The sequence below is a fragment of the Pogona vitticeps genome, chromosome 8, assembly GCF_051106095.1.
Source record: "Pogona vitticeps strain Pit_001003342236 chromosome 8, PviZW2.1, whole genome shotgun sequence".
NCBI lineage: Eukaryota > Metazoa > Chordata > Lepidosauria > Squamata > Agamidae > Pogona > Pogona vitticeps.
This window is the reverse complement of record NC_135790.1, coordinates 4,089,160-4,104,076: the sequence shown is the minus strand read 5'-3', so window position 1 is coordinate 4,104,076 and position 14,917 is coordinate 4,089,160. Positions and strand designations below refer to the sequence as shown.

Here is a 14,917-nt window from a genome sequence, read left to right as displayed (position 1 = left end):
TAAAAACAGGGTGGGTAAAATTATCCCACTGACAGGACATTTTTCCATGTATGTCAGTGTTAGACACTTCTCTTTGTCAAAGAAGCTAAGGGCAAAGAAACAGACAATATAGCAGCTTTGCAATTAGAAGCAGAATTGCCTTGAGACCTAAAAGACCTCTATCTATCACCCACTATTGTTTCACAGCTTTGGGAGTTGGAAATGAGCTTGCTTTTGTTCTGTGATGAGTCATCAGGAGGCGAGGCAGGTGCGAAGAACGCATCTCTGGAGTGATAAGGTTGCTTTTTCTTATAATTGTGGGACTGCTCTTTAATTTCTTTCTACCCCAGTTTTGTGAAGGGAGGAGGCCACTGGAACTTTATGCGGAGGCAGAAACTCAAGAACATGAATAAGTCACAGATGATGATTTAGGAACAGCAAGTGAAGGCAATCTTAACTAGACCAGGCAGAACGAGTTATTATTGTACGATTTTGGCACCTGGCATAGGTGTGGGTGGGTAGATAGAAAAGATGATCTTTTTCCCACTAAGTGCTGTTTTCTTTTTATGAGAGAATCTTTCATCCCGAATACAAGTTTGAAGGCAGTCTGAGGAATCCCCTGCTCTCCTTTGTTCTTGTCAAAGATTCTATAAGACTGTCAAGTGTCAAGATATTAATTTGAAAGTGCAAAAGGCTCCCTCTGATATTTCAGTTCTTCTTAATTGAGTTTCATGCTCACCATCTAAATTCCATTCTCACCATTTGAGTGTTTCTGCCCCCCCCCCCCACTAGAGCATCAGGTATAGTTCAGCTGACGGCTTCATTTTGCAGTCCTAAAAAAAGGCATGGCCGTGGCCTCATTCTGTCACGGGAGAGAGAATGCCGTTGTTCAGGGCCGGCCCTACCGTTCACTGCAGTGAGGTGGCTGCTGCTTCAGGCAGCAGATTTTGGGTGTCGAGAAAGGGCAGGAAATGGTTAGTTAATTAATGCAATTGTGTTACCAAACCATGATTGCAATTTTTTTTCCCAACTGCCAGGAGAGGTGCTTGTGAAATTGGGCTGCTGAAGATGCCAAAATAATTCAACCCTTATGCGCATTGACCGTGGGAATATGTGTGTTTGTGGGGGGGCGGGTGGGGTTCATTTACCTCACACAGCAAAGTTCCTTGAGTTGTTCTTTCCAGAACTTGATCAGATCAGTTGCCAGAAGTCAGGAGTGTATACAACTCCATCAGGGGTGTATTAGTAAATCTGGTTGAAACAGAGTTTCATTGTGACTGCCCCGATAGCCCCATAGCTCCATAAGCTGAGTCCCAAGATGCAAGCTGCTAGACCAGTGCGTATCAAGAGTTAATGAGCAGGTCTTTTGTAAAGCTAAGGGCTCTACATTGCCAATTTGAGACCAAACCAGCTTCAAAGACATTGCTTTACAGCAGTGTGTGAGCTTGCAACATGATACATACCCTCTCCTAGCCCAGCTTAAAGCTAACAAGGAAGCCTGAGAAGGTGGCCGCTCTCTGCTGTTCTCCCCGGTAGAGGTCATGCTTTGCTTTCATGTCCTCAGTTCCATACCTGGTGTCTTTCGGCTGAGTTGAGTTGCTTATCTGAAAATGTGGTGGCCTGTGTCTAGTCTTTATGGGCTGAGCTAGCGTCTGATCCAACACTTGCAGCTTGGAAAAGTTACTTTCTGCCCTACCGCTTGGAAACGGCGGTGTTGGCTGACGGATCTCTGGGAGAAATAGACCTCAAAAGCAAATTTCCCAAACTTGGTCTTGTACATTCGGCCAGACTGTGATTCTCAGGCAGAATGCTTCTCTGACTCAAGATGGATCTGGAGGGGAGATGATAGGGATTGAGCAGAGGTTTCAGCCTTGAGCCGTGGTTCCCCCAGTGGGTACCAAGGTAGGAATGAACATTGGCCACTTCACGCATGCTGGCCTGCCGAGGCTTCCTTACCATCTTAAATTATGCAGAACAATTGAAGAGCTCTCCCACCAGTGCCCTGCCTGGCCAAAATGTCCATGCTATGATAAGGGACGGATCAAATGAATGTCTTGTCAGTTTCAGTGGGACTCCCTTTCAAGCATTTCTAGGACTGCAGCCTTTCCATGAACCCCTTCTCCCCCCAGATGACAGGGAACAACAGGCAGTCCTAGGTTCCCAGTCAATGACCTCCATGACCCATAAGAAACAGGTGGTGTGCTCTTACGTGCTGTCAAGACGCTTCTGACTTATGGTTGACATCTCTGAATTAAGTTACCGCCAAAGCTAACCGTCTGCAGAGCCTGAGGCTGGGAGTTCGATTCCCCACTGGCCCTCTTGGGAGAAGAGCCAGCCTGGGTAGCCTTGGGCAAGCTGAACAGTCCCAGGGATTCCTCAGAAGAAGGGCATGAATGGTCAATTCTAGACCTAGAAAACTCGGGTGGGGGAGGGGTCTCCATCAGCTGGAATTGACTATACCACACACTAAAAGGTGGGAGAGGGCTGTCATGAATTTGCAGACTCAAGACCATGGGTTTCATTGATGGAGTCAATCCATCTCATGCCAGATTTTCCTCTTTTCCTGCTGCCTTCAGCTTTCCTACCTTACTGTCTTCACATGATAGGGCTCTGTGCTATATTGCGTTATTACTTGTTTCCTTTTATATCCTGTTTTCCTCCAGCAAGCCGTGGCTCTCCTCTTTATCCTCACAACGACCTTGTCAGGCAGGTTACCTTGGGTGTATGGCTCTCCCAAGGTCACTCCGTGAGGGTTTTGAACGCGGCTTCCACAGAATGGATGGGGAAGGACACTGACATCCCCCCCACCCCCGGCCCCGGCCCCCAGCTTCTCTCTTTGCTGGCTCCTATCCCTCCCCCTGCCAAGCCATTCGTGTGGTCTGCAAGGGAGCGGGGTGACTCGCCGGGAGACTCCCGAGAGGAGCCTCTCCGCCCCAATCCAGCCGACCAGCTGATGCTACGGACCGGCGCAGAAGCGGAACCACGCATCGCCAAGCTGGGAAAGAAGGTGGAGAGGAGGAGGGGGGAGAGAGAGGAGACCCGAGGAGGGCAGAAGCTGCCTGCCTGAAGCCGAGGGGCATGGAGTGACCGCTTGGGGAGGGGTCGGTCGGCAGCCGCTTCCCGACCTGCTCCGTTTGGATCCGAAGGAAGGAAGGAAGGAAGGAAGGAGGCAGGGCGCGTTGCAACCGCCCGCGGACGCGCGCGCGAGAGAGGCAGGGCGCGCTGCGCCAGGAGGGAGCCGGAGTTCTCTCGGCGTGGAGAGAGAGAGGGAGACGGAGAGAGGGAGACGCCGCTGCCGCTGCTGCTGGGGCTGCGAGGCGGAGCGGGGGCGGACGAGGCAGAAAGGGGGAAGCGATGGCTCACGGCTAACCACATCCGCGCCGGCTGGGCTTCGAACTCCGAGCGCGCTGCTGCTGCTGCTGCTGGTTTCCTTCCTTCCCCCTCCATTTTGGAGAGGCGCCTCGGCCAGCTGCTTGCCTGGCGGGCATCTCTCTTTCTCCCGGCCCCCGGCGATGGCCTTCAACTCGTCCTGGCAGATCTTGTCGCCCGTCCAGTGGGCCAAGTGGACGTGGTCCGCGGTGCGCGGAGGAGGAGGAGGAGGAGGAGGCGGACCAGGCGCCGAGCTCCTGGAGGGCAGCGCGGCCGTCGGCGGAGACGGGGAGGCTCTGGCGGCGCCCGGGCAGCTGGAGGAAGACGAGGAGGACGCCCAAGCGGACACCAAGTCCCTGAGTCTCAGGCAAGCCCCGGCAGGTCTTCCCTTACTCCCGTGTCGGCGCGAGGCGGGTTCACACGTTACGCGAGTTTGCTGCCGCGCACGCGGATCCAGCGGGGAGGGGGAGGAGGAGGAGGAGGGTGTGCTGGCGAGGTGGATGGTTCGCGCTCACACATGGGGGCGGGTGGGACGTGACGTGATGCTTTGGTGCGGGAGGGGGGGATCCTTGGTGGCCGTACACGCAAGGCCGGGTTCAGACGCGATGCGCTACCGTTACAGGTCTTAGCATCGCATCGAAGGAACTTTCCGTCGCTCTGCGTTTCTTGGCGGAATTGAGCGTTCAATCAAATCGGGGGGGGGGGAGGGTTCCTGTTTGTGTGAATGAGTTCTTTTTTGGGGGGGAGAGGAAATGGTAGCTGAACACATGCATTGTGTTTGAATGATAATTCTTCTGCCGGGTGTGAGAGCTGTAATGGGTTTTCCACAGGTGCAGGTCACCGCCTCTACCAACTGGGCAAGGTGCACACGCGTGACCTGTTCAGACAGGGCTCCCTAGTAAACAGGCCTGCGTTTCGTATTTGGTCGCCCCACCTGTGCCGCGTATTTTTAGGTATACACTCAGAACAGTTTGGGTGTATGCATGGCTGAAGAGTAATAACAACATGCAGTTGAGTGGTTTTGGTGTGCATGCACGTTTTGAAGACAAACCAGCTAGGTTATGCTTGAGTAGAAATAATGCCTTGATTGTATTGCTGAGAAATTGGAAGCAAGCTTGGGGGATCAGGCCGAACTCTTCATCAGGTGCAGACGTTACAACGTGTGTAGAAATGGAGAGAGTATCAAGAGACAGGATACATGTCATCTATTTTCTGAATTTATTTACACACACACACACACACCATGAAAACCACAAAAGCAAAAGATATTGAATTAATTAAATACATCAGACAAATAGTAGTTGGAAGAAGGAAAGTGCCTCTGAGGATGTGCAGAATGTATTTTTGGAAGTCATTCAATTGTTGTTTTCTTACTGTTTCTGTAATCCCGCTCTTCAAGGAGCTTAGACCTATGTACTGTCCCCCCTTCCCATTTCTCTTCATGCTTAGTTAGGCACACCCCCACTTTTCTCCGTGGTAAGAGAAACACTCTCTCTCTGAGAAATTAGCTTTCTGGGAAGTTAGAGAGGCCGATGGTTGTGCAGATCAATGCCATGTTGAGCCTGGGTGGAGCGCCAGGTTTTGTATTTTAAGAAATAACTTCAGGGCCTTAAACCTTCTTGAAATTACTTTCATCTTTTGGTGCAGAAGTTCTTCTGATCATGGAGCATTCTGTACATGCTTTAAAAGCTCTTGGCTCTGTTCAGCTTGTTCCCTAGTAGAAGTTGATTGTGCAAAAGGGTTTAATGGGGGGGGGGGAAGCTTTCCTAAGTACTGTACAGCTCAACTGAACTCCTTCAATTTCAGTGGCTCACAACCTTCGGTAACCCAGGTGTTCTTGAACTACTATTCCCAGAAGCCTTCAGCACTGCCTGTGCTGGCCAGGATTTCTGGGAGTTGTAGTCCAAGAAAATCTGGGGGCCCAAGGTTGAACATCACTGATTTAAGCAGACAAAACGATGCTCTTATATTTTGTATAATGAGCTTGTGTGTGTGTGTGAAGGGGTTAAGCCTGCCTAGGTGATGCCACATACTTGGACAGTAGAGCGAGGTGTGTTGTCTTCACCGCAGATTTCTCAGAGGGCTCATAGGGCATACTTTGCTGGTGAGAGAAAAATATCCGGTATATATTTCCAAGGCCAATTTGTTTATTATGGTCATAGGTTTTCCAGGCCTAAGCCCCTGACTCATAAAAATAGCCAAGGGTTTATGCATCGGCAGCTGAGCTGAGGTTTCCATTGCTTAGTCACATATGTCAGATGCTTTCTGGACATGCCCATATTTTTCTGGGTTTACATGTTGTCACATCACCACCTCTCCCCATTTTCTCCTTGTGTTAGGGTTCAGCTACTGGCTGCCCTGCAGTCCTCTCTGCCCTTCTGATAGTGTTTCATTTGCCCTCTGAATGGCCAATTTCGCGATGGAAGTAGCGAAAATACGTCCTAGGGCTCTGTTTTGGTGGGGGAGATGTTTTCTCCCTGCTCAAAAAGGCTTTTCAGGGAAGCCAAATGAATGACTCAGGTTCTGTGGTTTCATTGTGGGAAGAACTGGTGTCTATAGGTTGCCACGGACTATGAGTAGCGACTGTAATCTCCCTTTCCCCACAGTTCAGTTAAAAAAAAAATTCTTTATTCTCAGCCATGGCATCACTTCCAGATAGGCCCTTTCTGTTAGCTCACCACTGTGGGTTTCTTACTGGCTTCAGCAGCAGTCTGTTGTTATTGGTCCTTAGATCTTAGAAAGAATCTTAGAACTAACGAACTGGAAAGTACAGTGGTGCCTCGCTAGACAGTTACCCCGCATGACCGTTTTTTCGCTAGACATTGGCTTTTTGCAATTGCTATAGCGATTCGCAAAACAGTGATTCCTATGGGGGAATTTTGCTGGACAATGTTTGGTCCCTGCTTCACAAACCGATTTTTGCTAGACGACGATTTTGACAGCTCCCTCCGCGCTCACGAAACAGGTGTTTTCGGGACCTAAGCTTCACAAGACAGCGATTTAAACAGCTGATCGGCAGTTTGCAAAGTGGCTTTCCTATGGCCGATCTTCTCTAGACAATGACGATTCTTCCCCGTTGGAACACATTAAACAGATTTCAATGTATTCCAGTGGGGAAATGCTTTTCACTAGACAATGATTTCGCTAAACAGCGATTTCAGTGAAACGGATTATCATCGTCTAGCGGGGCACCACTGTACTCCGTGGCCCATCAAGTCCAGTCCGTGTCAGGGAGGCGGAGTGGAGAATGGAACCTCTGGCTCTCTAGCTCTCTGCCTAAACCACTGAGCTACCCAGAAATTCATACTCGGCTTTCCACTTTGGGAGCCGTCGGCATCAAATGGGCCAGCTTGGCATCCCTCTCTAGTAATCCTTGCCGTTTCATTCCTGGTCTTCTCCCTCTGGTTTCTTGGTCCTTAGCATTGGCAGCCAAAGTTATAGCATGATGTCAGGAGCTGTGGTCTTCCAGGCAGTGTTTTGACTCCAGTTTCCATAATCCATCACCATTGACCATGTTGGTGAGTGGGAGCTGTAGGCCAGCAACTCCTGGCAGGCGACTGTCGTCTTCCTGAATATACATGGCTAAATAAGCAGTGGGACCAGTTCTGCCCTGGGATCCTGGGAAGAGCTGCAATGGGAGCATCTCCATTAGTCATTCCTGAGCTCCCTGGCCTGTGTGAGCTACACAACCTCGCCTTCTGCCCTCAGATCCAGTGGGTCTTGTCCCATTCCTTATATTAAAGGAAGGCTCACTTGCAAGACCAATCAGCATTTGTAACATGGAATGGAGAGACGTGCCATCTTTCCCTATGGCTTAAAAATAAAAATAAATAAAAAATAAAATAAAATAAAAATTTAAAAAATGGACGGCACTGACCAGGAGCCAGGATACGGGAGAATTTTTGCTATTTTGTGCGTTGGTTTCCCAAACGTTGGAGGGGTGCAGAAATCGTGACTTTTTCACATTGCTTACTCTCCATCCAAAGCCGCGTAAATACAAAGAGCAGGCGCCCAGCAAAGAGCGGAAGGAGTCTGTCCCTCGGTGCATTTTTCCTGTTTCTCATGTTGAGCAGAGCAGGAGGTAAGCCATAATCCTGATGACCGAGGCTTTGCGGCTTTGCCAAAACAGTAATTTAAATCAGTTAGGCCTAAGAGAGATAACACAGAGGGCCCGACAGCAAAATGGAACAGGCCCAAAAGGCACGGATTCAAAAGGCCTACAGGTAAATACTAAATGGGACGGGTCCTCTTTGTGCAGCCAGAGCAATGCTAGGAGGCTGAAACGGAGTTGTCTGGAAAACGGCTTTTTGCGATGTTGGCCAAGGTTAATGCAAAAGCTAGCTCTGATGGTGGTTATTGTCGTGTATTCACCACCCTGGAAGTTTCTCTCTGGCTGCAACTCTTGGCAACTAGTTGCTGCTGAGGAAGGGTGCGTTATACAAAATCAGTATCATACCTGACGTTCCCTATGCTGGATAAGTCATGTTTGGAAGGTCTTTCTTTAGCTTCTGGCTTTCAGATTTTGCCCACGAAGGCTCTGAGGGTCTTTCTTCCTCCCCAAATGGTAAGGTTCTCCCTGTGTAAGCAGGTCGGCCCTGGGAAAAGTGGAGGTGCATCGCTCAGCACCTGCTGCACAGCACAGCTTCTGGTGATGATTAGCTATGTGGCAGGAAGGAGAAAGAGGGGTTCTTGCTTGCTTGCTTGCTTGTTTGCTTTCTGGCCCACCTTTCTCCCCATAGAGGACTCGACGCAGCTTGCGACAATTAAACCGATGCACTGATTACCATTTTTAAAGTAATAATAATTGTGCGGCATCAAGCCAATCCTGATTTACAGCAACCCTTTTCAGGGTCTTCCAGCTAGAGAATACTCAGAAGTGGTGTACCCTTCCCTTCCTCTAGGGGGAGCCCTGGGGCTGTGCAGCTGGCCCAAGGCCACCCAGGCTGGCTCTTCTCCCAGGAGGCACCGTGGGGGAATCAACCTCTGGCCCCGCAGCCGGAAACCTAAACCACAGAGCAATCAAACCAACCCTATTTAAAATAAGTAAAAGCTATATATTAAAGAAAACCAATTAAACATGTGTTAATGTTCAAACCGAGGTTAAAAACATTACAAGAAGTATGTTTGAACACATTTTTCTATAAAAAAAATATCTAAATTTAGTAAATACTGTGTTCCTGAGACTTCCATTTAGTCCTTAGGAGCTTGCCTGAAAAGGAAGGTGGTGCAAGGACAAGAAGGATGGGGCCAACCTGGGAGGGTGGATCCCAGCATGATATGATGCATACACAGAGAGAGAGAGGGCAGGGGAGAGGGAGAGAGGGAGAAGGAGAAGCCCAGGTTCCATAAGCTGACAACATGCACCTCCTCATGTGTTGTCAAGAGCTGCATTCAACCCTGTTGCAGCCAAGCGTTCTGTTCCTGGTCTAAGAGGTATAAGAGCACAATAGTGAAAGGCAACAGAAGATGTGGGCTTGCCCAGACCAGGCTTTGGGGTGGTGGCCTGCCCAGTTGTTGACTCGTCCGTCTCTTCCCTCCTTCTTGGCAGTTCGGATTCCGAAGGCAATTTTGAGACTCCTGAAACGGAGACCCCGATCCACATCCTGGGCAAGGAGCTGGAGAACGCCTTGGCACCCGAACCCGAGTCCCAAGGTAAAGTGACACCGAGAAGACAATTGCATCCCGTTTCTGTGGATTCAGAAGACTCTTCTTCATGGCTAAGGGTGGAGATGTACAGATTGGTGTATTTGGACTACAACTCCCAGAATTCCCCAGGCAGCACAGCATGGGAGTTTTAAGTCCAAACAAACACAGATCTGCATGGCTCTGGCTGTTGAATGGTAGAGTTTGAGGTTGCAGAATATCTGGTAGGGTTTGAAGTTGCAGAATATCTGGTAGGATTTGAGTTTGCAGAATATCTAGTAGGGTTTGAGGTTGCAGAATATCTAGTAGGGTTTGAGGTTGCAGAATATCTGGTAGGGTTTGAGGTTGCAGAATATCTGGTAGGGTTTGAGGTTGCAGAATATCTAATAGGGTTTGAGGTTGCAGAATATCGAGTAGGGTTTGAGGTTGCAGAATATCAAGTAGGGTCTGAGGTTGCAGAATTCATAGTTGACAACCTAGCTAAAGCCATTGCTTCAGCAAAAGGGATGGAATTACCTTCTACTTATCCTGATAGCTTAGAAAAGTTACTTTTTTGGACTACAGTTTACAAAATCTCCCAGCCATGATGGCCAGTGGCAATGACGGCTGGGGATTGCTGCAAGTGGAGGTGCCAAAATGTAAAAACCTCAGCTGATGAGCTGATGCTTTTTGAGGACAGGATTGCAACCTCGAGTCTTTTATAGCCTATGTTCAAGATGCTAACTGCTGTGTTGCAGTTTGCCAGATTACTTTTGTAGGAACATGTGTGTGTTGATCCTGATAAGCTGGATATTGTGCTGTGCATTGCTGTTCTTTGTTTGTATGGAAGGGAGGTGGTGGGGAATGTCATGATTGTTCATTCGTTCGTTCGTTCGTTCATTCATTCATTCATTCATTCAAAATATGTTTACCCCTCTTTTCTCCTTAAAAAGGAGCTGTGAGGATGGTGGGATGGAAAGGAAGGCCTGTCCTGATGATCTTAACTCCTGGGCAGACTCATAAAAGGAGACACGGTCTTTTAGATAGCTTGCACCCAAGCTGTTTAGGGTTTTGTAAGTTAGAAACCAGCACTTTGAATTCTGCCTGGAAATGGATCGGCAGTTAGTGGACCTCCTGTGACAGGGGGGGCTTTTGTATTCCCTGTAACCAGCCCCAGTTCACAACCAGGCTGCTGTGTTTTGGACCCGCTGAAGTTTCTAAACACTTTCCAGGGGCAGCCCCATGTAGAGTGTGTTGCAGTAATCCAGCTGAGATATAATTAGGCATGTGTCACCATTTAGAAATGGATTCATTTCCACGGAGCTTGAAAGCATGCTTTTTTTTGGGGGGGGAACACAACAACTCTCAGCTGCCTTTGCTGCTGGAGGAGATTTGAAGGGGTTGGAGTTTTAAATGGTAGTTTTTCCAGTCTCTGAGCCTGGAGGGCCGTGAGGTCTGTTGAGACGTTATTGACAGAAGCGAACTTTTAAGGTGTTGGAATTTGCACCTTCTTTGCATAAGCTTTAGAAGGTCTTTCTAGACAACATGTCAGAAGCCGGACTGGGTATTGAGGGGCTGGTCTCTTTGGCGCCAGGAGAGAAGCTGCAAGCACTGATGAGGAGAGACGAGCTATATAAGGCGAAATAAAAGCATGTGCTGTGTGTAAGCCCATACAGGGAAGTGGGAGAAACTTGACTTTTTATTGCTGTTGCAAGATAGGATTTGAAACCGTTAAGTCACGGCTGTTTTGCTTCCACTCTGTGCAGCCCTGCCAGGATCCTGTTGTATTTTTTTAAAACTTGTGTATGTAATGAAAAAAAAAGACAGTATTTTAAAGGTAAAAGCAGTAAGCATACAAATATTTAAAAAGAATGAAATAAGTGTTCTACTAAAGCAGGTACAGAAAATCAATGCTAAAGACACATTTAAAAGCAACAGGGCAGAAAACCACCTCTCAGATAGCCAGTCCCAGAGGGAAAGCTGATCTGAAGAGAAAGGTCTTGGCCTGCTTATGGAAGGAAAGCAAAGATGGGGCCAATCTGGTCTCCAGTGGCAGGGAGTTCCAGGGTCTAGGAGCAGCCACAGAGAAGTCCCTCTCCCATGTCCCAACCAAGCACACCTGTGAGGATGGCGGAATGGAGAGAACAGCCTCTCCCGGTGATCATAACACCCGAGCAGTCTCACAATGGGAGATACAGTCTTTGAGGTAGCTCAGACCCAGGCCATTTAGGGCTTTATAGGTTAAAACCAGCACTTTGAATTGTGCCCAGGATTACATTTTAGCAGAGACTGTTACCTTTTGGAGACCAGGAGATGCCAGTGCTCAGAAATTGATTTGCTAACTAAACCAGGAAAACAACTTGGTGCTGGCAAATGGTTTGTTTAGTGATTGGCTAAAGTTTATTTTAAACTCCCCACTTCTGTAGTTTAAATGTAGCAGCGTGCCTGAAATCTGTTAAACATGACATTAAATTCTGTAACAACGTGTAACAAGAAGCCAGAAAATCTAAACTAGATGCTGGGGTTATGCCACTCCCCATTATGTGGGGGAAAAGAGTGCTTGAATGGGTTTGGAAGTATTATATTTGTTAATTTCCCTCGTTAAAGAGATATTTGTACAATGTGTCACAACAGAGATGCAGATGACGGTGCTGCTACCTGTTGAATCCCGTGTGGAATGAGACAACATTTTTATCTGGAATTAGTTTTGCAGATTTGTGCTTCTGGACTACAACTCCCAGAATCCCCCAGGTAGCTGTGTTGTAGTCCAGCAATGCAAATCTGCACACTTTGCTGGATCAGTTCATGGTTGCATTTGCTTTGTCTGATAGTAGAAGCATCAGACAGTTGGGTTATTTTATTTTTTTATAATTTTAGAAGGAAGTAAGGTTGTAGCTGTGTGCCTTAATGTTCTTAGAACATTATAAGGCAAAATCAGTTTCTGGGGGAGTAGATAAAGGACCCAGTCCTTTGGAAGATGGTAATTTATTTGCTGAGAAGTGAAGTGTTGGATTGAAGTAAATGCTCCCTTGATTTGAAGATGGTAATTATAAAATCTACCCAAAAAGGAAGTGGAGGCGTTAAAGCAAATTTTGCAAGAGCAGCTTAAAGTTGTGACAGAGAATATGAGTAGGAGGGTATGGATGAAAAATAAGCTACTTTGGATGTAGACATGCAGACCTTTCATCATGAATTATAGCAACAAAGAGGCTTGTAGAATTTCAAGTGGCCCGAATCCGATAGAAAAATTTGCACCAACAGAAAATCAATCTGTTGGTGCAAATTTCAACAGCAAGTTGTCATAGGCGAAGACGTCAGTGCTGGCATTTGGTGTTGTACACCAAGATACAAAGACCTATGCTGAATTTATAACTTCTGTTCACAGCTGAGATGTATGCTGCTGGAGTTATCCGTGTGAGTCTAATTAATAGGGTTCTAGCTGCTTTCTCTGCCACAGACAAAAATAACCCTTTGAAATTTCTGCACTGGATTTGTCTACTCTTAGATGTACAGTATACAAAAAAGATCCTTTAAATGAGAGGGTCCTTAATGTAAGAAGTTCTCTTCCTGAGTTTCAGAAAGAAACATGTGAGGCTGTAGGGTCTACCCAAGATCAACAGACATGCCTTGAGATTAATAATAGCTTATCAGTCACTTATCAACCATTTTTTGAAAAGAGAGAGTGAGATGGAATTGAAGCATGAGCATAGGAAGGAGAGATCGCTGGCAAAAGTGCCCATTTTATTATATGAAATGCAGCCAGCTGAAATATGAATCAGGATTCCATCGAATCATAGAAGTATAGAATCATGAAGTTGGAAGGGGCCTCTAAGGCCATCAAGTTCAATCTCCTTGCTCAAGGCAGGAGTACAAATCAAAGGATGTCTGCCAGGTGGTTGTCTCAATTTCTCTTGAAAGCCCCCAGTGTTGAAGCGCTCACCACCTTCTAAAATCATGGTTTCCACTGTTGTACTGCTCTAACAGTTAGGAAGTTTTTCCTGATATTCAACCAAAATGTGGCTTCCTATAGCTTGAGCCCATGATGACATGTCCTACATTCTGGGATGATCAAGAACAGATCCTGCCCCTCTTTTGTAGGACAGCTTTTCAAGTGTTTGAAATGTGCTATCCTATCTCTCTTCAGTCTTCTTTTCTCAAGGCTAAATGTGCTCAGTTCTTTTTCAACTTGGTTTATAGCCCCCTCATAGAGGAGCTTTCTGGTAGAAATTGAAGTGGCAGTAAAACAAAACTACTGAATTCCTGTGCATTTATTTTGTTAGCTATATGGCTTCTTTGCAACTAATATATCATGTCATTTCGAGGGGTGAAAACACCATGTCAAAATCAGAAAGAAAAATACATCAGGCACATCAGATATGGGTAAAATCAAGTTGCCGTTCATTAGAGAACTTTTCTCTCTGCTCACGTCAGGATATGACCCCCCGCAGCTGGGAACAATTTTTTCACTTTTTATTAGGACAATGTAGTTGGGATGTTACTTAATGGATAGACAATCAGTCGCTTATAATGAGTCTCGTACTTTGTCCTATATCCAGCTTTAATCTGCCACAGTTAATATGCCTCCTGTCTATAAGAATTGGAGAGTCGGATTCTTAAGGAGAAGAAATTCAGAAGAGAAATCCGTTGTGCTGCTGTAGTATGAGGAAAACAGAATCTGAGTCATTAAATAAGTTTGCCAAGAACCGAAGGGAAAGATTAAACCTGCAGATAAGGGTGGGGGTGGTCGCCGTTTTTATCAGAGCGGATTAGCAAAATGGGACATGAAGAAAAAAAAACTTTTTCTGATCGAATGCCAGCACTGCAGATGCCCAGTGATTGAATCAGAAAGAGATTAAGGTGGTATTGAAAAATGATTGGTCATGGATTAAAGAATCCAGAATACATCGGTTTTTTTGTGCTATAGGGATAATCCACATTTCTGTACAATAATAATGGTGTGACATCAATTCAATTCTGATTTATGGTGACTCTTTCCAGGGTTTTCTAAGTAGAAGGTACTCAGAAGTGGTTGAATTCTGCCTTTCTTCTGGAGTCATTTCTGGAATTGTGCAGCTTGCCCAAGGCTACCCAGGCTGGCTCTTTTCCGGGGATGCACAGCGGGGAATCGAACTCCCAACCTCTACCCAGTTCATGGAGCTATCCAGCCAGTACTTCAGTGTTTCACTAAAAGCCCATAAGGATAGCCTCCTTTCAACTGGAATGCCTGTGGTTTTAAGCAGTGCCTCAGTTTTTGTATCCTTTTCTTAGTGTGAAAAAAAATTCATTTCAGGTTCTTCATTCTTTTTTCTTAATAATTTTTTTTTAGTGTGACTTGTGGGTGATCAACATACCAATTATTTACCTTAAATCTACAACGTCTTGTAAAACTGGAATTGACGAAAGAGAAGGTAGCTCTTATGTGCTGTCATTCTTCTGTAGCCAGAAGCCCATAGAGGAAGAAATCTGAGTGGTAATAAACTTTGGGCACACTAAAATTTGGTACCTTTTACCCATAAACCTGCCCTCCATGGAGTGTGTCCACTTCTCTCCATTTCAGGTGTGTGTGTGTGTGTGTGTGTGTGTTTCCGCGAGGCTCTCTTTCATTGGCAGCTTTTGAACAGAGGCTGTGCGACCATCTGGAAGAGATGCTGTGGCTGTGAGGAACTGAACGAGGTTGCCTTCCATCTCTCCAGTGCTATGATTCTATTGTTCCTAAAATAGCCAGGGTCTTACGTATGTTTCAGGTGCATCCTGAGGCAGGATACAGTGGCCTTTAGGACTCCGGCTGCAATTCTGTGGGCGGAAGTGGTTGATCTCTACAGATCTGGGGACTCTGGCGAATGCCCCAGCAGCTGCCGCAGCTATCTGCAAGTGCTTGGGGATTTGTGACGGTGGCAGGGCTGTGTTCCAGGAATATTTTGTAGAGATCTTCCTCAGCTCTGCCTAG

General features: G+C 46.8%; 1 protein-coding gene across 4 annotated transcripts in view; it reads left to right on the top strand.

Moving 5' to 3' along the window:
• TACC1 (transforming acidic coiled-coil containing protein 1) overlaps nt 1–14,917 on the top strand; it is a 77,346-nt gene that overhangs the window by 20,378 nt on the left and 42,051 nt on the right. For 2 of the 4 annotated variants that reach the window (XM_078379653.1, XM_020780273.3), the window contains exons 1-2: nt 3,000–3,715; nt 8,897–9,000. In XM_078379653.1, the coding sequence (XP_078235779.1) occupies nt 3,492–3,715; nt 8,897–9,000 (328 nt within the window). In that variant the 5' untranslated portion in view covers nt 3,000–3,491. Of the gene's footprint in view, nt 1–2,999; nt 3,716–8,896; nt 9,001–14,917 lie in introns of those variants that run through there. The other 2 variants (XM_078379654.1, XM_078379655.1) reach the window with 1 other exon arrangement.